Source organism: Bombina bombina, chromosome 4, assembly GCF_027579735.1.
Source record: "Bombina bombina isolate aBomBom1 chromosome 4, aBomBom1.pri, whole genome shotgun sequence".
Lineage (NCBI taxonomy): Eukaryota > Metazoa > Chordata > Amphibia > Anura > Bombinatoridae > Bombina > Bombina bombina.
The window spans coordinates 81,242,427-81,264,228 of NC_069502.1; the positions used below are offsets into that span (position 1 = coordinate 81,242,427).

The following is a 21,802-nucleotide window of genomic DNA, read 5'->3' on the forward strand; positions in this document are numbered from 1 at the left end:
AGTCAATCCTAGCGTTTGTAAAACACTAGGATTTACTTTCACTTTAAACAGAGAATATAGTTTGTTCTCACAGGTTAGTATATTCATTTGGTTTGCATAGAACAGTATGTAATGTGGGCATATTGATATATTTGGGCTCTCTCTACACAATAGCTAAGGTAAATATATATCAGTTAATTTTGCCCCTGCAGCAGCTTTTTGAATTATATTGTGCCAATACTACCCAAATATTATTAATATATTATAACCATACAGATTTGGTATCTATGTATTGAGCTATTTAGTTAAATGTACCAACGTAATTATTGTTGTTGTCTGATAGATCTACTTAATACCTTTGTTACAAGATTTAAAAAAATAAATACATTTTAATTGCACTTTGTAACAAGAACTGTGATCAAATAAATTAATTTGCAGGTTATATTTTTGCAGTCTGTGGTTGCATTTAATCTGTTATTGGTACCATAACATTAAGTAAAATAGATTCACTAGACATACTACTTTGTAATTGTTTTTGATACCAATTCATAAATTTTCTTTTAAAGGGACACTAAACCCAATTTTTTGCTTTCACAGTTCAGATAGAGCATGCAATTTTAAGCCACTTTCTAATTTAGTCCTGTTCTCATGCTTTCTTGATTTAAAAAAGCAGGACTGTAAGCTTAAAGTCAAAGTCAATTTCAATGAATTAGTGCCCGGTTTTTAAGAATCCTATTAAAAACAAGGGCACTTTAATTCATCAAAATTGACATTTCACTTGTGTTCTTCAAAAATTTACCTTTTAATCCTGACAGCCAGTGCAGCGCTTCCTCCGCCCTTCGCAAGCCCTCTTCGCGGGTCCAAAGTGATGAATCCGGCTTCCTCCAATCACGGCGTTGCCTCAGGCCATGATCCCCCGGGGGGGAAGCCATGATTGGAGGAAGCCGGATTCAATATTTCTGACGTAAGAAGAGGCTTCCGACGGCCGGGGGAATCACTGGAGCGGCTCTCAGGATTAAAAGGTAAGTTTTAGAAGAAAACAAGTGAAATGCCAATTTTGATGAATTAAAGTGCCCTTGTTTTTTATAGGATTATTAAAAACTGGGCACTAAATCATCGAAATTGACCTTCACTTTTAGAGCCGGAACTATTTTGTTTCAGCACCTGGATAGTGTTTGCTGATTGGTGGCTAAATGTAGCAAACCTTATATTACTGCTTTTTCAATAATAGGAGTAAATTAGAAAGTTGCTTAGAATTGCATGCTCTGTCTGAATCATGAAATAATTTTTTTGGGGGGTTTAATATCCCTTTAAGTTATTAAATTCTAAAATTTCAACCATTGTGTCTTATTTATGCAATAAGTAAGAGTGAGTGTATATGCCACATACATGATGTAAAAGAATCTAGGAATTATTATACTTAATACTGAACAATTATAGTCACTCCTGTTATCTAGTGACTATCTTTGGCCAATATTAATAAATATTAATCATTAAGTATTTCAAATACTTCAACAATATCACACTTGAAATGTAATATTCGTTACTGGTAGGTTAGTACCAAACCTACCCATAGGAAGTCATAGTAGGGGGAAAAGAGCTCTTGATCTACGGCCTGAGGTAAACACTTCCTAAAAACCTTTTTCTTACAAGAATAGCCATTTGGTAAAACTTGGTTGTCTGGAACACTTGTTCCAAAAAGAGGATTAAATTACCACGCCTTAAGAAAATATGTTTTATGCAAATTAGAAATATTAACACACCTGATGTTGAAATTTCGAAGGATCGCGGCTGCTGACTGGAACCACACTACCGTACACATGCAATTCACGGACGATAGACACTCCTCCCTTCAACTCAGGCCTAAAGGACTCTTCTGAACATTTTCGCAAACGAAGCAAACCAATAAGTATGTCTTGCTCTGGATCTTCATATGATAGAAAGGTCTCCCAACCACCATTTGCCACATAATCTCTGCGAATTAACTCCACCTGTTAAAGTGAGAGAGAAATACTATTAAACTGAATAAAAAAACAAAAAAAACAATTTATGCTTACCCGATAAATGAATTTATTTTATAGTGGTGAGAGTCCATGATCAATTACTCATTATTATCATCGGTTATTTGTAGAGCGCCCACAGATTCCGCAGCGCTATAAACACAGGCGGTATACAAGGTAGCATTTATAGGAATTAAATGGGTAGAGGGCCCTGTCGAGAGTCGCACTGTTCTAGTAAGCTCTTATGAAGGTGATCTGCAAACAGTTGGGCTCTTAGGCTTACATGCTAAGGGGGTTCATGGCAGATAGTAATGGCTGATCAGCGCGCCCCTGCTGCTCACTATATATATATATATATATATATATATATATATATATATATATATATATATATATATATATATATATATATACTGGGCCCTGGACATGTCTAGCTAAAATTTACCGGGCCTTGAGGTCACTTTGGTTGAGAACCACTGGTGTAGGTTGTATGCATCCCTGGACAGTAGAGTCTTTAGGGAGCGCTTGAAGCTTTCAAAATTCAAAATACTCATGGAAATGACTCTTCTCTACCACTAGGAGGAGGCAAAGAGTCCCAAACCCCAAGAGCTCTATAAAACCCCTCCCACCTCACACATACCTTAGTCTAACGTATAGCCACTCAACAGAGGTGTGAAAAAGGAAACAAACTCAAAACTTAGAAAAAAAACAAAGGGTGGGGATTCGTGGACTCTCACCACCGTTAAATGAATGAATTTATCAGGTAAGCATAAATTATGTTTTCTTTCATACAGAAGGTGAGAGTCCACAATCCATTATTTATGGGAACTAATAGCAAGCTAAGGCAGTCCACTAGTATTAACATAAAGGGATGGATTTAAAAAAACATTTTTTTTCTATAAGAAAAAATCTCTTTTTTTTATAATGCACTTAAAGGGAAATTGTACACTTTATTTTTCTTTGCATAAATGTTTTGTAGATTATCCATTTATATAGCCCATCTGGTAGTGTTTTTATAAAAATGTGTATTTTCAGACTCCTAACCAAGCCCCACAGTGTCAGATGTATACACGCGTTTAGACTCCTGCTAGCTCCTGTTTATGTTATCTGTCTTTTTATATGCAGGGAAGGGGGGAGGTGAGGGGTTGTCTGCTCTTTTTGTTTACCCAGCCCCTTTCAGTGGGTGTCCCAGACTACCTCATCAACAATGCTAAACTGTGAGCTTCTATGTAAGTTTTTAAAAGGTTTTATACTGGATGTTTATATCAGTATCTGTGCATATTCATCTTTATAGTAGTGTCTTTTACATGTAGTTATATAAAAAAAACAAGCATAATCATCAAACTGAGTCAATTTCCCAAAAAAGCTTTATATTTAAAGGCTGTATCAGAGGAAGCAATATGTCAACATGGTAAAATTTAGTAAAAGTATGCAAAGACCACCAAGTAGCTGGCTTGCAAATTTTATCAACTGAAGCCTCATTCTTGAAAACCCAAGAAGTGGCAACTGACCTAGAAGAATGAGTTGTAATCCACTGTGGCGGAGGCAGACCTGTCTCCAAATAAGCTCTGTGAATCAAAAGTCTCAACCAAGAGGCTAAAGAAATAGAGGCCTTCTGACCTTTACTAGGCCAAGAGAAAAGAACAAACAAACTAGAGGTTTGTCTGAAATACTTAGGGCATTGAGATATTAGGATGATGCTGCTAACAACTTCCAGAGAATGCAAAGATCTTTCAGAAGCATTCTTCGGATTACGACACAAAAAGGGAAAAACAATCTCCCTACCAAAGTTGTCTGAAGAAACAACCTTAGGCAATAAATGATGTCCATAAAACAGCCTTAACCTGATGAAAAATCAGATAAGGAGACTCACAAGAAAGAGCAGACAATTCAGAAACTCTTCTAGCAGAAGATATGGCCAAAAGAAACAATACTTTCCACAAAAGTAGTTTAACGTCCAATTTATGCATAGGCTCAAAATGAGGAGCCTGCAAAATCCTTAAAACTAGGTTAAGATTCCAAGGATGAGAAATAGGCTTGACAACAGTTTTAACTCGGACCAGAGCATGAACAAAACAATGAACATCAGGAAGAGTAGCAATCTTTCTGTAGAACTAAACCGAAAGAGCAAAAATCTGGCCTTTCAGGGAACTGGCAGATAAACCCTTATCTAAACCATACTGCAAAAACTGCAAAATCCTAGGAATTTTAAAAGAACGGCAGAAAAAAAAAACATGATTTAAAAAAAAAAAACAGGAAATTAAAATGTTCCTTACTGTGTGATAAATCTTCCTAAAAACAGGCTTACAAGTCTGAATCAGAGTTTCAATCAGAGAATCTGAGAAACCTCTATTTCTAAAAACTAAGCGTTCCATTTCCAGGCCATCAAGTTTAGAGACTTTAGATCTGGATGGAAGAAAGGACCTTGAGACAGAAGGTGTGACCGCAGATGAAGAGGCCAAGGAGGGCAACTGGACATTTGAACCAGATCCGCATACCAAATCTGCTGGGGCAATCAGGAATACAAATGACTTCTCTAGCCTTATCTTGGAAATCCCTCTGGAAAGAAGAACCAGTGGAGAAAACAGATAAGCAGGCAGAAATGACTAAGGAACTACTAGACCATCCACTATCTCTGCCTGAGGATTCCTGAATCTCGCAAAGTACCTGGTAAGTTTGTTGTTCAAATGAGAGGCCATCAGATCTATCTCTGGTAGACCCCAAAGATCCACAATCAGATTGAACACAACCTGATAAAGAGACCACTCCCCTGGATGTAGAGACTGACGACTGAGAAAGTCTGACTCCCAATTGTTCACTCCTGGGATGTGAATCACAGAAATTAGGCAATAATTTAATTCTGCCTAAGAGAGAATTCGAGATACCTCCATCATAGCCAGGGAATGGTGAGTTCCCCCCTGATAGTTGACATAAGCTAATGCTGTGACATTGTCAGAGGCCATACTTAAAGGGCCCTGAAAATTGCATGGAGTTCTAGAATATTGATAGGTAACCTCGCCTTCCTAGGATCCTAAACCCCCTGTGCTGTTAGAGACCCCCAAAAAGCTCCCCAACCTGAAAGACTTGCATTTGTGGTCATCACAGACGAGGTAGGACGAGAAAAAGAAGCCCCCCGAATAATAAACTGTTGGTTCAGCCACCAAGTCAGAGACTGAGTTGTACTGGAATCTAAAAATATCTTTTGAGACAGCTGAGTATAATCCCTGCACTATTGATACAGCATACAATGCTGAAGAGGCCTCATATGAAACCTGAGCCAATTGAATTGCATCTGAAGCTGCAATTATGAGACCTAGTATTTCTATACACAGAGCCACTGAAGGGAATGAAAAAGACTGAAGGTTCAGACACGCGGATACCAATTTCATCTGTCTCTCCTCTGTTAGAGAAAGACTCATGCACACTGAGTCTATTTGTAAACCTAGGAAAGTAACCTTTGCCTGAGGAATCAAATAACTCTTTGGTAAATTGATCCTGCAACCATGTATTTGAAGAAACAGCAATAGTTATTTGGTGTGAAATTCTGCTGAAAGAAAAGACGGAGCTAGTACCAAGATATCATCTAGGTAAGGAAACACTGCAATAACCTGAACTCCGATTACAGACAAAAGGGCACCCAGAACACTGGTAAATATTATTGGAGCAGTAGCCAGACTAAATGGCAGAGCAACAAACTGATGCTTGTCCATAAAAGCAAACCCCAGAAACTGGTAATATTCTCTGTGAATTGGAATATGAAGATAAGCATCCTTTAAATCTATTGTTGATATAAACCAACCTTGCTGAACAAAGGGCAGAATAGTCCTGATAGTTTCCATTCTGAAAGATGGAATCCTTACAAACTTATTCAGAGTCTTTAGATCCAAAACCAGTCTGAAAGTGCCTTCCTTCTTTGGAACAATGAAGAGATTTAAATAAAATCCAATGACCTGCAATCACTCCATATCTTCCAGATCTGAGACAGATTGAAGAAAAGCCTGAAGTTTTACAGGATTCCTTGGAACATTGGACATAAAGAAATCTTCCCCTGGGAGGCCTTGTTCTGAATCCAATTCGATATCCCTGAGAAACAATATTCTGAACTCGGGGATCTGGGACATACTGAAACCAAACCTCCTGAAAGAGGATTAATCTGCCCCCTACCAGGGCTGGATTGGGGGCCACGCCTTCATGCGGTTTTAGAAGCGGAACAGATTTCTTACCCTCTTGGACTTGTTCCAGTTAGCATTAGGCATCCAGACTGAAGCAGAGGAACTTTGCTTTTGAATAGAGGAGTCTGTTTTCTGTTCTTTACTCTGACTAAAAGAACAAAAATGATTAAGAGCTTTGGATTTTACTGAAGACTTTCTGTTTTGCGGAAGAAAAGCTCCATTACCCCCAGTAATAGCAGAAATAGTATAATCTAAATCAGACCCAAATAACTTATTTTCTTGAAAAGAAAGAGACAATAATCTAGATTTAGAAACAATATCAGTATTCCAGGATTCAAGCCATGAAGTCCCTCCTGGCAAGAATTGCTAAAGATATGCTTTTGACATTAATTTTCATAATATTAAACACAGCATCACAAATGAAAGAATTTACACTCTGAAGCAAGGTAAATAGATGTGCATTAACAGGGTCATTAGAAAACTGCTCTGAAAGACTGGACAAACAGTAAATTTAAGCAGCAGCTATATCAGCTATAGATATAGCTGGTCTAAGAATATAACCAAGTATGTAGAAAGGCCCTTCTATGAAATGAATCTAACTTCCTATCTAAAGGGTCCTTAAAGGAAGTACTCTCTTTCAAAGGAATAGTAGTACATTTAGCTAGAGTGGAAATGGCCCCATCCACTCTAGATTAACAGCAGGTAAAGGATATCTTTGTAAACCTTGCAGAAGGATTAAAAAGACACACCTGGCTTAGACCATTCCCTAGCAATCATGTAAGAGTCAGAATCAGGCATAGCGAAAACCTCAGGGAGATTAACAACAGTTTTAAAAACTGAATTTACAAGGTTAATAAGAATAAGAATATTTAGGATCTTTAACCCCCAAAGTGACTAAGACCTCTTTTAAAAGATAACGAATATATTTAACTTTAAACAAAAAGAGGAAATATCAGGTTCTACTTCAGATGAGGGATTCTCATTCCCAGAGGAAACTTCACCATCTGAAGATACTACAGTAACCCTTGGATCAGGGCCCATAGCACTTGTAGAAGGAAAAACCCTGAACTGACCTTTTACGCTTATATGAAGGTGGGAGAATAGCAGAAAGCCTCAGAGACAGCAGCTTTGATAAATGATTTCATAGCAGGAGGCACCGCTTCAGCATTAACCTGTAATGAACAAAGAAGCAGCATTAGATTGGTCTGCATAGTATTCATTATGGCTTTGATTAACGATACAAATAGGAGGGAGAGATATAAAAAATTATTTAAATGCACAACTACAGATGAGAATAGAATGGAATTTGGAACCTTGTATGCAAACAAAGAAAAAATACATATAAGAGAATTGAAATTCTGGTGGGATATAGATATATTTAGAGGAAAAGAAGATTATGAGTTGGGCGTTGTTTATAGCTGGAATACTGAGATAAAAGCTCAGAGAAAGAAACAGAATAAAAATACAAGCAATAAGAACAAGTACCAGAGGAAAGTGACCTTCTCAAGTTTTGAAAGTACAGCTTGTACGAGTGATACAGCCTCAGTTTTGTCATGAACTTCAGTTACTCCAACCACTACTATTCCGACGACTTCAACACCAATCAGGATACATGCAGAATCAGAAATGAAGTTAGGGGAGAGGCCAAAAAAATGGGGTAGCTCATATGGAATATGCAAAAGGAAAAAACAAAGATGTACAAGAGGAAGCCCCGATAACTGGAACCCTGACACTGAGATATCTGAGTCGCAGGACACAGTGGAAGAAAAAGAACCCCAAAAGCGGAAAATAATTAATCTTCCACTAAATTGGATCACTGTGAAGAGGGCTTGGGCTTTCCCCCTTCTAGGGACTTTAATCTATTTGACACCATTTTAGACATTAATAAATTTGTCAGAAAAATAACTCTGATTAAACATTTCAAAAGTCTTAATGTGACAGATTCTCTCCGTAATGAACAAGGGGATACACCAGTTTCTCAGTGAAAATTGTGACTTTGGAGAGCTGTGTGATATTGTATCCTTGTGTGAATTACAGGGAGACAACATCACAATAGGAATAGCTGGTAAACAACAAATAGTTAAAGAATTTAAAGCTAGCACATTCTATCCAGTGTATGCACGTAACAATGTTATTGAGCTATTCCATTCTATCTTAGAACAAGATCTGATCGCGCTATCTGAGAAAGTCAGTGAGGATGAGAAGGGTAGATATAGACACAATAATTTGAGTAAGAAAGAAATACATGCATTGAATAAATTGAAGAATAATCCAGATTTGGTGGTTGTAAATTCAGACAGAGGTGGATCAATTGTGGTCCTTGATAAAGTAGAGTACCTTAGTGAAGCCTATAGACAACTAGGAGATGTATACACTAACAAGAAGCTAACATTTAATCCCACTTTGAAATACCAGAAAGAGTTAAAACATCTATTAGATTTAGGGGTGGAGAACTCTATACTTACAAATAAAACCAGTGAATACATATATGTTGAATTTCCTAGAGTACCAGTATTTAAATATTTACCCAAAGTTAATAAATCTCCGGCCAATTCCCAGGGAGACCAATAATTTCAGCTATCGCTTCCCTGGGGGAGAGACTGGGACAGTGGGTAGGTGCACAGCTAGAGCCCATAGTCCAGTCTTTGCCAGGATTTCTTAGAGATACTAAACATCTACTTAAGACTTTTACAGAATTTTCAATGGAGGGAAGGGTTTAGATTTGCCACCATGGATGCAGTCTCTCTGTATTCGTGTATTCCTCATGACCTAGGAGTCAGTGCAGTTAAGAGGAAGCTTGAGAGATATTCAGAATATGACCCAGAACTCATTGCATTTATTTTACAGTCTATTACTTATTTACTGAAACATAACTATTTTATTTTTAATGGTGAATTTTTTATACAGCTTAGAGGCACTGCGATGGGGGCGAAATTCACTCCCTCGTATGCAAACTAATATCTTGCAGATTTTGAAATTAGGAAGATCTTTAGTGAAAGTAACAGATTCAGAGGTGATATTAAACTGTATACTAGATATATAGACAATATACTTATAGTATGGGGAGGCACACATGGAGAACTTGATAGCCTCTGTTACATACTGCTATTTGTAACTGGCCCTTTAAATGAAAAATTGCCCTGCTTCCATGGATCGTGGAGAAGCCTATTTGCCAGCTTCCTTCCTCATGACTATGGCCCCTGGAAGATTGTGCCCCTGAGAACATATTAACTTTTATTGGGTGTGTATGGCCCTTTAAGAACAGTCTGGGGACATATTGTGACTTTGGTGAACAATGCCCCTTTAAGACTATGTCCCCAGACCTGTAAAATAGCTTGTCCCTGGCTTTCTCCCACTTGGTTCAGTGAATGGGACTTGCTGAGCCAGGTGCCACACAGGCAGAGTGTTCCACAGAGGGGGAGCACTGTTACAGAGGCATTGGTTTTCATTGTGTGCCATTAAGTACTATGTGACAGACCCTTCGGTCAGAACTACAGAGATAACTTTGTTCAGCTTCAAGAAGCATTCTAAATACAAGTTTGCTGGGATCAGCTCTAATTAAGTTTAGTGATAAACTTTCCCATTGTCTAATCAGACTGCTAGTAGTGATAAGGTGGACTGCATTGTTTTATTGTGTGTAAAATGTTATCTGCTGAAGTAATGTTGTGGCCTGTCAAAGGGCGTTGCCTCTCTATCTAAATGCATCAAATGTGTGATTGGGGATTTTATGCCTCCCCCTGAGAGTGTCTGTTTGCATGTAACCTAAATAAAAACCAGGCTGTGTGTTCCAGCACATCAGACCTATTCTGACCCTCTAACTTGCAGCTTTGACTCATGTTTGTAGGATACAGCTATAATCTCTACAGGGATTGCTATGCTCTTCATACTCCCTTAGCTACTGAGCTCCTGTAAGAGCTCTTGTTCCTGATCCTGCTTCACTGTACAGAAGGAAGAGGTTCACCTACTGGAGCCTGGTCGTAGGTCCAGGGCGCAGAGCAGATGGCGAGATACCAGCCCAGCAGCGGTGGTTCGTAGAGTCTGCATTACGTATGGTGGCTACGCAATATTTATAGTGTCTACGGTGCTGATGATCCTTTGGTGAGCGCTAGGAGCATCCTTTTCTACGGTCCAACTTCCAGCCAGCCTGGAGGCAACCGTAACAGCCTCATACACTATTTGAATGATAATGATGGCATTTTGAAATTCACTTATAGTGCTTCAGAAACTAATATACCATATCTGAATGTATTAATTTGCCATACAGAAGAGAATATAGTTACAGACGTTTACAGGAAGGAGATAACAGGTAATACCATATTAAGAGCAGATACATTGCATCCGAACCATTTAAAGAAAGTTATATCAAAGGGCCAGTACATTAGGCTGAGACAAAATTGTACTAACTTGAGTGACTATTGGAAACATGCCAATGATCTAACAACATGCCTCATTGATAGGGGTTATGATGTACATGAATTATATAGATTCTCTGAAAAAGTATCAGGATTTAATAGAGATGTTCTACTCAAGGATAATATTGTAAATAAAAGGAAGGATGGTGGAGAACGTAGCAGTATTAATGTTATTACTAAGTATAGTAGACAGTTCAATTCAATTTGTAATATTATTAGAAAGAGAATGCTCCTTCTAGAGAGAGATAAAGGCCTGGAAACAATTTCCACTAATTGCAATTTCATCTCATGTAGATCAGACACTATAGGAGACAAGATAACAAAACACTTTAGCTCTAAGGTAAACACCAGAGCCAGTAATGGTAGTAATTGGTTATCTAAGAAAGCTGGCTTCTATAAGTGTGGAGGTAGACCATACAAATACTGTGATTATGCACTGGTAGGAGCTAATTTTACTTCCACTTACATAGGTCAATATTAAAGTATCAGAGATAGAAAAAACTGTAATACTACATTTATTGTTAATCTCATTAAATGTATGTTTTGCAAGTTTCAATATGTAGGTCTCACTTCAAGGGGTCTCAAAGATAGAATCAGAGAACACCTATTGTCCTTAGAAGCAGAGGTGGCTAAGACACCGGTTGCAAAACATTTTTTTGATCATGATAATATACTAGATCAATTTACATTTCAGGGTACTGAACAAGTGACACTTGGGCCCATATTTATTAAAGGTCTTGCGGACCTGATCCGACAGTGCGGATCAGGTCCGCAAGACCTCGCTAAATGCGGAGAGTAATACTCTCTCCGCATTTAACATTGCACCAGCAGCTCACAAGAGCTGCTGGTGCAACGCCCCTCCCCCCCCCTGCTGACTCGCGGCCAATTGGCCAACAGCAGGGAGCTGTCAATCAACCCGATCGGGTTGAATTGCGGCGATGTCTGTCTGCCTGCTCAGAGCAGGCGGACAGGGTTATGGAGCAGTGGTCTTTAGACCGCTGCTTCATAACTGCTGTTTCTGGCGAGTCTGAAGACTCGCCAGAAACACGGGCCCACAAGCTCCCTACGGAGCTTGTTAAATGGGTCCCTATGTGTTAGAGGAGGTGACAGATATCAGGCTCTCAGTAAAAAGGAAATATTCTGGATCTATACTTTGAAGACTGGATCTCCTCTGGGGATTAATAAAATCAGTGATGTTAAACTTTTCATAGATAAGTTAGTTTATGTTCTACTGTTATCCTCAGACTGAGCTTCCTTTAGAGATTGATTCAAGTAGCGATGTCACACTACTTTTAGATATAAGATTAATTTGCATTATACTGTGAATTCATATGGTTTGGCAGGATGCATTATATGTTAGATGGTGGTGGTAAGGATTTCCCCAGTATTTTTTCTAGAAAGCTATGTATAATGGAACACCTGTTGTGGTAACAGTTGTCTTTGCATGGGCTTACTATGATAATTAAATGCATTTATCTTTTACATATAAATTAGCAACTCTTTGCAATTAACTGATCTACATGGGGTGAACTATGTAAATGAATATCAAGTGCATACGAGGTTCCCTATACCTTTGTTATATATATTTTTTAATGAGTGTTCTTTCTTTTATGCTGTGGATTGGACTCAGGTTATGTAATTTTGTATTTGGATGTGTCTATTTAGGTGGAGGCTGTGAATAGGTTAAATTGTATGTAAATTCACTATATTGTGATTGGTTGTAATGACCGCTCCCCTTTTGACATTTAACAGCTGTTGGGAACGCTCGTTTCTTAGCTCTGATGAACTGCCAGTAAGGCAGGAAACACGTCAGCTGTGGTGTCTGTTTGTATGCTGTGCCGTTGTTGCTTTTGATGCATTTAATAAATTAAACTTTTAAATTCAAGGAATCTCTCCCTGCCTTTGCTTCACTGAGACCGCGGCATTGTTGCTTTATGTTTCTACTATTTCGAGGGGTGTGGAGAGCCCTAGCAGTCTCAGTGTTGAAGCCCTCACTGGTGTGACTTACTCTGTGTCAGAACGAGGCTGGACGCTGTCTGTTAATCAGGCAATACAAGCCGTTACACGGAGGATTTTGTCTGGAGGAAAACTTTTACTTTTCAAGATCGTAACCACTGTGGTAAGTCTCTAAAAGTATAATATTTCTTGGGAGCATCTGTTGAAAGTATTTTACTAACCTTGTGATATCCGCATTAGTGGGACTCTTGGACTGAGTTGTTTTCACGAGGAAAGCCTTGTACTGGCGTTTACACTTACACAGTCTAAGAAGCAGTTGAGTTATCTGCATATATCAACAAATTTAAACATGAGCCACAAAAATGAGCCACAATAAACACACCTAATAATGGTAGAAAGGTGTTAAGGAGACTTAGTTTCTAGGGTAAATTTAGGGACAGAATTCTACTACTCTATTATAGCATATACCAAAGCAATACAATAAACCCCTTTCTCTGAATAACAAATGCACACCTTCATTCTTCAACCACCTCCAGCAGAGGCAAAGTAAAGACTAAGGTATGTGTGAGGTGGGAGGAGTTTTATAGAGCTCTTGTGGTTTGGGAATCTTTGCCTCCTCCTAGTGGTAGAGAAGAGTAATTTCCATGAGTAATGGATCATGGACTCTCACCACCTGTATGAAAGAATAATTTTCCTCTAATAGCTCTAAGCAATTAAAACATCCCGCAATAAAACATGAATATGTTCAAGCCTGAAATTACAGGACAGGTCCTGAGACTAAGAGAGACTATCCTCAGAATAAGAGTCCTCAGAGTCAGAAACACAGAGAAGAACCTGATGAGCTAAAGGCCAATGATGGACCACCTGAGCAGCAAAACCCTGTTGAGGGCTAGAAACAGACTCAGCACATGAGGTACATATCTGAGCAGGGAATACCTGAGAATCCTTACAAAGCAAACACAAACTAATTAACTGATTAGGAGGTAACAATAATAAGGTACTGTCAATTAAGTGCTGAAAAACTATGAAAAACAGGAAAAGCTTTACATAGCAAATAACACATAGACGGTGAGATAACATTTTAACCCCACCAAGCCCTGTTGATCAGTGTACCTCGCCACCTCTACCAGTTCTGAGAGCCTTCCTTATGCGTTGAGTACAGCAACATAGGAACAGGAAAGGATTATATCTCAGAAAAAGAGGGCTAAAATAGTTAACCCTGAGTGCATCTGCGCTACCGGTGTTAAAACAAAAATCAAAAGGAAACCTGAGGTAATTCAGCCCAGGTAAAGGAAAATACACTGTGTACAGCATGCTAAATTTAAAGTAACAGTAGAAAATTTTAACTTTTTAAAGTGCCCAAAAATGCTATAAACTGCTAATATACAGCGTATGGCGTATAAATATATGTCCGCAGATTATGTGAGACGTGTACATGTTCATACTAATAGCCAGGGGGTTATGAAGATGTAAAGTACTTACTTTGTTAGCACATTTGTCCACTGTGCTTACCTCAGCTACAGCAACTTCCTTCCAGCAGACCAAGCCATCCTAGGCAGTGCGAGCACAATGCCAGGATCGACATTAGTAACAGGATCTACAAACCACTAGATTGTTGTGATTGGAAGACAAGTCCACATTTTACATTGAGGCCTGTGACATTTCTAACTGAGAAAAAACGTTTCACTGCCTGGCTGATAACGCCTTGTTTACCACTCTGACCAATGGGGTACTGCAAGGAGAAAATGGGTCTCAAATTAGTTAGAGATGAAGAGCACACAATTAAACTGATCCAATGATAAAATACATGATACTACCCCCTTTAAAAAAAAAAAAAAAAGTCAACAACTTTGTCTGCTCCTCCAAGGCTGTTACAAAACAGATTAGCCAATAACAGAGTTCCCTCGCAGAGTTTTGGACCATTCCATAGCCCCAGAGATGTCATCACAGAAGATGCTCTTGCATGCTGAAGAGCCTGCATGACAGAATCACCAACAAGCTACCTTATGTAGATTGTGGGTATAAAAATTTCTGAAGAAGCAATCAAGCTGTACTTGCTTTAAAGGGACAGTAAAGTCACAATTAAACTTTCATGGTCTAGATAGAGCACGCAATTTTAAAGAACGTTCCAATCTACTTCTATTATCAAATTTGCTTTATTTTTTTGGTATTATTTGTTGAAAAGTAAACCTAGGTGGGCTCATAGGGCTTCAGGAGAGTACATGCGTCTTTAGCAGTCTATGGAAGTAATGCTTGCAACATTGCTTTACAAAATGTTATAAAATCTTACAAATACTCCTGCCGTAGAGTGCTAAAGACATGTGTACGCCATTAAGCCTTATGAGACTAACTAGGTTTACCTTCAACAAAGTACTCCAAGAGAAACAAAAAGCATTTTATATTCAACGTAAACTGGAAAGTTGTTAAAAATGACCGAATCATGAAAGTTTCATTTGGAATTTATTGTCCCTTTAAGGCTGCAGGAAAGGTAGGTATTATGATGTTTATATCAACTCAAAGAATGCACAAAGCAGCATAACTCCTGCAGCAAAAGTCTCAGCACTTAGGGGGGTACGAGGACACTGATCTTGCCACAGAAAAAGACCTGTGTATGAGAATTACCCCAGTAAAAATAAAAAAATACTATAAATAAAAGTAAAAAAAAGTGCAAAGGGCAATTCTACCCTTTTCCCCCAAACCACAACCTGGAGACAAACGAACAGTAAACAAATATGTGAAACACAGAAAAGTTACTCGGATTTACAACTTTTTTCATCAAATTAAAATAGAAACCTTTAAAAGAAGAAGCAGAAATGAGATTCCCTGACTAACCTTTTTTCTTTAGTAGTGCATATAACATTGTATTAAAGAAAATAGAAAGTCATTTTGCTATATTGCAAACCTTGAACACTTTACAAAGAATCAGCAATTTTTTAAACTGTTTTTATCCCACACTTACTAGATCATTTTGACGTTTTAAATAGATGCCATTCATGACTCATATCTCAAAGAGAACGTTCAATTATACTGCATCCCCAGGTACCGTACATAAAATAACCAATAAAGAAAATATATAAAGTGTAATACAAGTTTCCTAAATGCAGAGGCAAAATAAATATATACATAAGCTAGGAGCAACACCTGTCTGATGTCTTTCTGGTTATGACAGCTGATTTTATAAACGGCAGCAATTAAGGTGATATATATTATTAGCTTCCACTTCGCACTTTTAACTGGTCCCCAAGCATGTTTAGCTAATGAAATGCGGAAGCAATTTATTTGTAATCTGATTGCTTTTTCCTGCTGCGATATCATAAACATTCATCAAGGGAAACTATTTGCTTTTTCCTGCTGCAATATCATAAACATTCAATGAGGGAAACCATTTTGTCTTGATGTAAAATATAAACAGCGATAATATCTAATTTCTCACTTGTCTGTTTCAATTTCCCAGTAAAATACATATTCACTGTGAGATCGGAGCAATTGCACTTATACTGTAAGTAGGTAAATTAAATTCTGTAACTAACTCTTCGTTTTTTAGCCTAGCTGTGTGTGTCTAAGAGAGTGCTTGCCATTTTGCGTGTTGTGTTTGATATTTTAATGTGATTTCTCTTATTGGGCTTTGAATCCAGACAGTCACTGAATGTAACATTTCATTTGAGAATACAGTCCATCTCTGTGTTTTTACACACATATATATATAGTTAAATATATTTGTATGTGAATGTAAATGCGTGTCACAACCGTACAAAGCCCAGAATTATTGAGAAATCCAGACTTTTTCATTACTACTTTAAAAAAAATAAACTTATTAAAAATTACCCAGCCAGTAAGTCCCAGTCTTTTCTACCTGCATGTTTTGTTTGGGTTTTGTGTTCCAAAATTCAAATGCTTGTCTAGGTTTATTTCAAATGTATGCTTACCTGATAAATTAATTTCTGTTATGGTGGTGAGAGTCCACAATCTATTACTCCTGGGAATTCTACTACTGACCACTAGGAGGAAGCAAAGACCCAAAAACTTCAAGAGCCCTTAAAACCTCTCTCACCTTACTGGAAACTAGTCTAAAGTATAGCCAAGCCCAGCAAAGAAGGTTGGAAAAGAAAATAAGTGCAATACAAAAGGAAAAAAAGAGGTGCATACTTAAACTGTTGTCTGAAACAACAATCAATGAAAGAAAATAATGGTCCGGGGCTTGTGGACTCTATTCGCCATAAAATAAATGAATTTATCATCAGGTAAGCATCAATTATATTTTCTTTCATAAAGGTGGTGAGAGTCCACGGATCCATTATTCCTGGGAGCTAATGCCCAAGCTCTGGAGCAGACTTATACTATTCAAAATAGAATAGATGATTATTGTTATTTTTTTATTATTATTATTCTTTATTTTTTAATGCAGAAAAAAAATGTATACAAACATAGTTTATCCCCAGAAACAGCTGCCTGAAGAAAGCTGCTTCAGAAGAAGAAAAAAACATAAAAATGTTAGAATTTAGAAAAGTATGTATGGAAGACCAAGTAGTTGAGGCCTATGTCTAGGACATAAGATGTTGTTCACACTTTGTCTCATCCCATATTTTAGTTGTCCCATTTTACAGATACATATATAAAAAATATTCTAAACATATTCTAAAATCCAAACTATTCCGAACCTTTGCCAATTCCAAGCACACACATACATACACATATATATATATATATATATATATATATATATATATATATACACACACACATACATACACACATATATAACATAATTTATGTAAGAACTTACCTGATAAATTCATTTCTTTCATATTAGCAAGAGTCCATGAGCTAGTGACGTATGGGATATACATTCCTACCAGGAGGGGCAAAGTTTCCCAAACCTCAAAATGCCTATAAATACACCCCTCGCCACACCCACAATTCAGTTTAACGAATAGCCAAGAAGTGGGGTGATAAAAAAGTGCGAAAGCATATAAAATAAGGAATTGGAATAATTGTGCTTTATACAAAATCATAACCACCACAAAAAAAGGGCGGGCCTCATGGACTCTTGCTAATATGAAAGAAATGAATTTATCAGGTAAGTTCTTACATAAATTATGTTTTCTTTCATGTAATTAGCAAGAGTCCATGAGCTAGTGACGTATGGGATAATGACTACCCAAGATGTGGATCTTTCCACACAAGAGTCACTAGAGAGGGAGGGATAAAATAAAGACAGCCAATTCCTGCTGAAAATAATCCACACCCAAAATAAAGTTTAACGAAAAACAGAAGCAGAAGATTCAAACTGAAACCGCTGCCTGAAGTACTTTTCTACCAAAAACTGCTTCAGAAGAAGAAAATACATCAAAATGGTAGAATTTAGTAAAAGTATGCAAAGAGGACCAAGTTGCTGCTTTGCAGATCTGGTCAACCGAAGCTTCATTCCTAAACGCCCAGGAAGTAGATACTGACCTAGTAGAATGAGCTGTAATTCTCTGAGGCGGAATTTTACCCGACTCAACATAGGCAAGATGAATTAAAGATTTCAACCAAGATGCCAAAGAAATGGCAGAAGCTTTCTGGCCTTTCCTAGAACCGGAAAAGATAACAAATAGACTAGAAGTCTTACGGAAAGATTTCGTAGCTTCAACATAATATTTCAAAGCTCTAACAACATCCAAAGAATGCAACGATTTCTCCTTAGAATTCTTAGGATTAGGACATAATGAAGGAACCACAATTTCTCTACTAATGTTGTTGGAATTCACAACTTTAGGTAAAAATTCAAAAGAAGTTCGCAACACCGCCTTATCCTGATGAAAAATCAGAAAAGGAGACTCACAAGAAAGAGCAGATAATTCAGAAACTCTTCTAGCGGAAGAGATGGCCAAAAGGAACAAAACTTTCCAAGAAAGTAATTTAATGTCCAATGAATGCATAGGTTCAAACGGAGGAGCTTGAAGAGCTCCCAGAACCAAATTCAAACTCCAAGGAGGAGAAATTGACTTAATGACAGGTTTTATACGAACAAAGCTTGTACAAAACAATGAATATCAGGAAGAATAGCAATCTTTCTGTGAAAAAGAACAGAAAGAGCAGAGATTTGTCCTTTCAAAGAACTGAAGAAACTGTAAAATTCTCGGAAGTCTAAAAGAATGCCAAGAAAAATGATGAGAAAGACACCAAGAAATATAAGTCTTCCAGACTCTATAATATATCTCTCGAGATACAGATTTACGAGCCTGTAACATAGTATTAATCACGGAGTCAGAGAAACCTCTTTGACCAAGAATCAAGCGTTCAATCTCCATACCTTTAAATTTAAGGATTTCAGATCCTGATGGAAAAAAGGGCCTTGTGACAGAAGGTCTGGTCTTAACGGAAGAGTCCACGGTTGGCAAGAGGCCATCCGGACAAGATCCGCATACCAAAACCTGTCAGGCCATGCCGGAGCTACCAGCAGAACAAACGAACATTCCTTCAGAATCTTGGAGATTACTCTTGGAAGAAGAACTAGAGGCGGAAAGATATAGGCAGGATGATACTTCCAAGGAAGTGATAATGCATCCACTGCCTCCGCCTGAGGATCCCGGGATCTGGACAGATACCTGGGAAGTTTCTTGTTTAGATGGGACGCCATCAGATCTATTTCTGGAAGTTCCCACATTTGAACAATCTGAAGAAATACCTCTGGGTGAAGAGACCATTCGCCCGGATGCAACGTTTGGCGACTGAGATAATCCGCTTCCCAATTGTCTACACCTGGGATATGAACCGCAGAGATTAGACAGGAGCTGGATTCCGCCCAAACCAAAATTCGAGATACTTCTTTCATAGCCAGAGGACTGTGAGTCCCTCCTTGATGATTGATGTATGCCACAGTTGTGACATTGTCTGTCTGAAAACAAATGAACGATTCTCTCTTCAGAAGAGGCCAAAACTGAAGAGCTCTGAAAATTGCACGGAGTTCCAAAATATTGATCGGTAATCTCACCTCCTGAGATTCCCAAACTCCTTGTGCCGTCAGAGATCCCCACACAGCTCCCCAACCTGTGAGACTTGCATCTGTTGAAATTACAGTCCAGGTCGGAAGCACAAAAGAAGCCCCCTGAATTAAACGATGGTGATCTGTCCACCATGTTAGAGAGTGTCGAACAATCGGTTTTAAAGATATTAATTGAGATATCTTCGTGTAATCCTTGCACCATTGCTTCAGCATACAGAGCTGAAGAGGTCGCATGTGAAAACGAGCAAAGGGGATCGCGTCCGATGCAGCAGTCATAAGACCTAGAATTTCCATGCATAAGGCTACCGAAGGGAATGATTGTGACTGAAGGTTTCGACAAGCTGTAATCAACTTTAGACGTCTCTTGTCTGTTAAAGACAGAGTCATGGACACTGAATCCATCTGGAAACCCAGAAAGGTTACCCTTGTCTGAGGAATCAAAGAACTTTTTGGTAAATTGATCCTCCAACCATGATCTTGAAGAAACAACACAAGTTGATTCGTATGAGATTCTGCTAAATGTAAAGACTGAGCAAGTACCAAGATATCGTCCAAATAAGGAAATACCACAATACCCTGTTCTCTGATTACAGACAGCAGGGCACCGAGAACCTTTGTAAAAATTCTTGGAGCTGTAGCTAGGCCAAACGGCAGAGCCACAAATTGGTAAGCAGAAATAGCATTAGGAACAGGAAAAACTTCTGGAATAACCACAGGAGCTTTAAATACCTTATCTAAACGTTTAGAATTAGTATCAAGAGGACCAGAATCCTCTATTTCTAAAGCAATTAGAACTTCTTTAAGTAAAGAACGAATAAATTCCATTTTAAATAAATATGAAGATTTATCAGCATCAACCTCAGAGACAGAATCCTCTGAACCAGAGGAGTCATCAGAATCAGAATGATGATGTTCATTTAAAAATTCATCTGTAGGGAGAGAAGTTTTAAAAGATTTTTTACGTTTACTAGAAGGAGAAATAACAGACATAGCCTTCTTTATGGATTCAGAAACAAAATCTCTTATATTATCAGGAACATTCTGCACCTTAGATGTTGAGGGAACTGCAACAGGCAATGGTACTTTACTAAAGGAAATATTATCTGCTTTAACAAGTTTGTCATGACAATCAATACAAACAACAGCTGGAGAAATAGCTACCAAAAGTTTACAGCAGATACACTTAGCTTTGGTAGATTCAGCACTTGACAGCGATTTTCCTGTAGTATCTTCTGGCTCAGATGCAACGTGAGACATCTTGCAATATGTAAGAGAAAAAACAACATATAAAGCAAAATTGATCAAATTCCTTAAATGACAGTTTCAGGAATGGGAAAGAATGCCAAAGAACAAGCTTCTAGCAACCAGAAGCAATAAAAAATGAGACTTAAATAATGTGGAGACAAAAGTGACGCCCATATTTTTTCGCGCCAAATAAGACGCCCACATTATTTGGCGCCTAAATGCTTTTTGGCGCCAAAAATGACGCCACATCCGGAACGCCGACATTTTTGGCGCGAAATAACGTCAAAGAATGACGCAACTTCCGGCGACACGTATGACGCCGGAAACGGAAATAGAATTTTTGCGCCAAAAAAGTCCGCGCCAAGAATGACGCAATAAAATGAAGCATTTTCAGCCCCCGCGAGCCTAACAGCCCACAGGGAAAAAGTTCAAATTTTAAGGTAAGAAAAAATGGTCAAATCAAAATGCATTATCCCAAATATGAAACTGACTGTCTGAAAATAAGGAAAGTTGAACATTCTGAGTCAAGGCAAATAAATGTTTGAATACATATATTTAGAACTTTATAAACAAAGTGCCCAACCATAGCTTGGAGTGTCACAGAAAATAAGACTTACTTACCCCAGGACACTCATCTACATATAGCAGATAGCCAAACCAGTACTGAAACGAGAATCAGCAGAGGTAATGGTATATATAAGAGTATATCGTCGATCTGAAAAGGGAGGTAAGAGATGAATCTCTACGACCGATAACAGAGAACCTATGAAATAGACCCCTTAGAAGGAGATCACTGCATTCAAATAGGCAATACTCTCCTCACATCCCTCTGACATTCACTGCACGCTGAGAGGAAAACCGGGCTCCAACTTGCTGCGGAGCGCATATCAACGTAGAATCTAGCACAAACTTACTTCACCACCTCCATCGGAGGCAAAGTTTGTAAAACTGAATTGTGGGTGTGGTGAGGGGTGTATTTATAGGCATTTTGAGGTTTGGGAAACTTTGCCCCTCCTGGTAGGAATGTATATCCCATACGTCACTAGCTCA

General features: G+C 38.2%; 1 protein-coding gene across 1 annotated transcript in view; it reads right to left on the reverse strand.

The window, feature by feature from the left end:
- Positions 1–21,802, reverse strand: part of ELP3 (elongator acetyltransferase complex subunit 3) — a 625,666-nt gene that overhangs the window by 149,272 nt on the left and 454,592 nt on the right. The window contains exon 13 of the mRNA XM_053709529.1: positions 1,743–1,970. Within this exon, the coding sequence (XP_053565504.1) occupies positions 1,743–1,970 (228 nt within the window). The remainder of the gene's footprint in view (positions 1–1,742; positions 1,971–21,802) is intronic.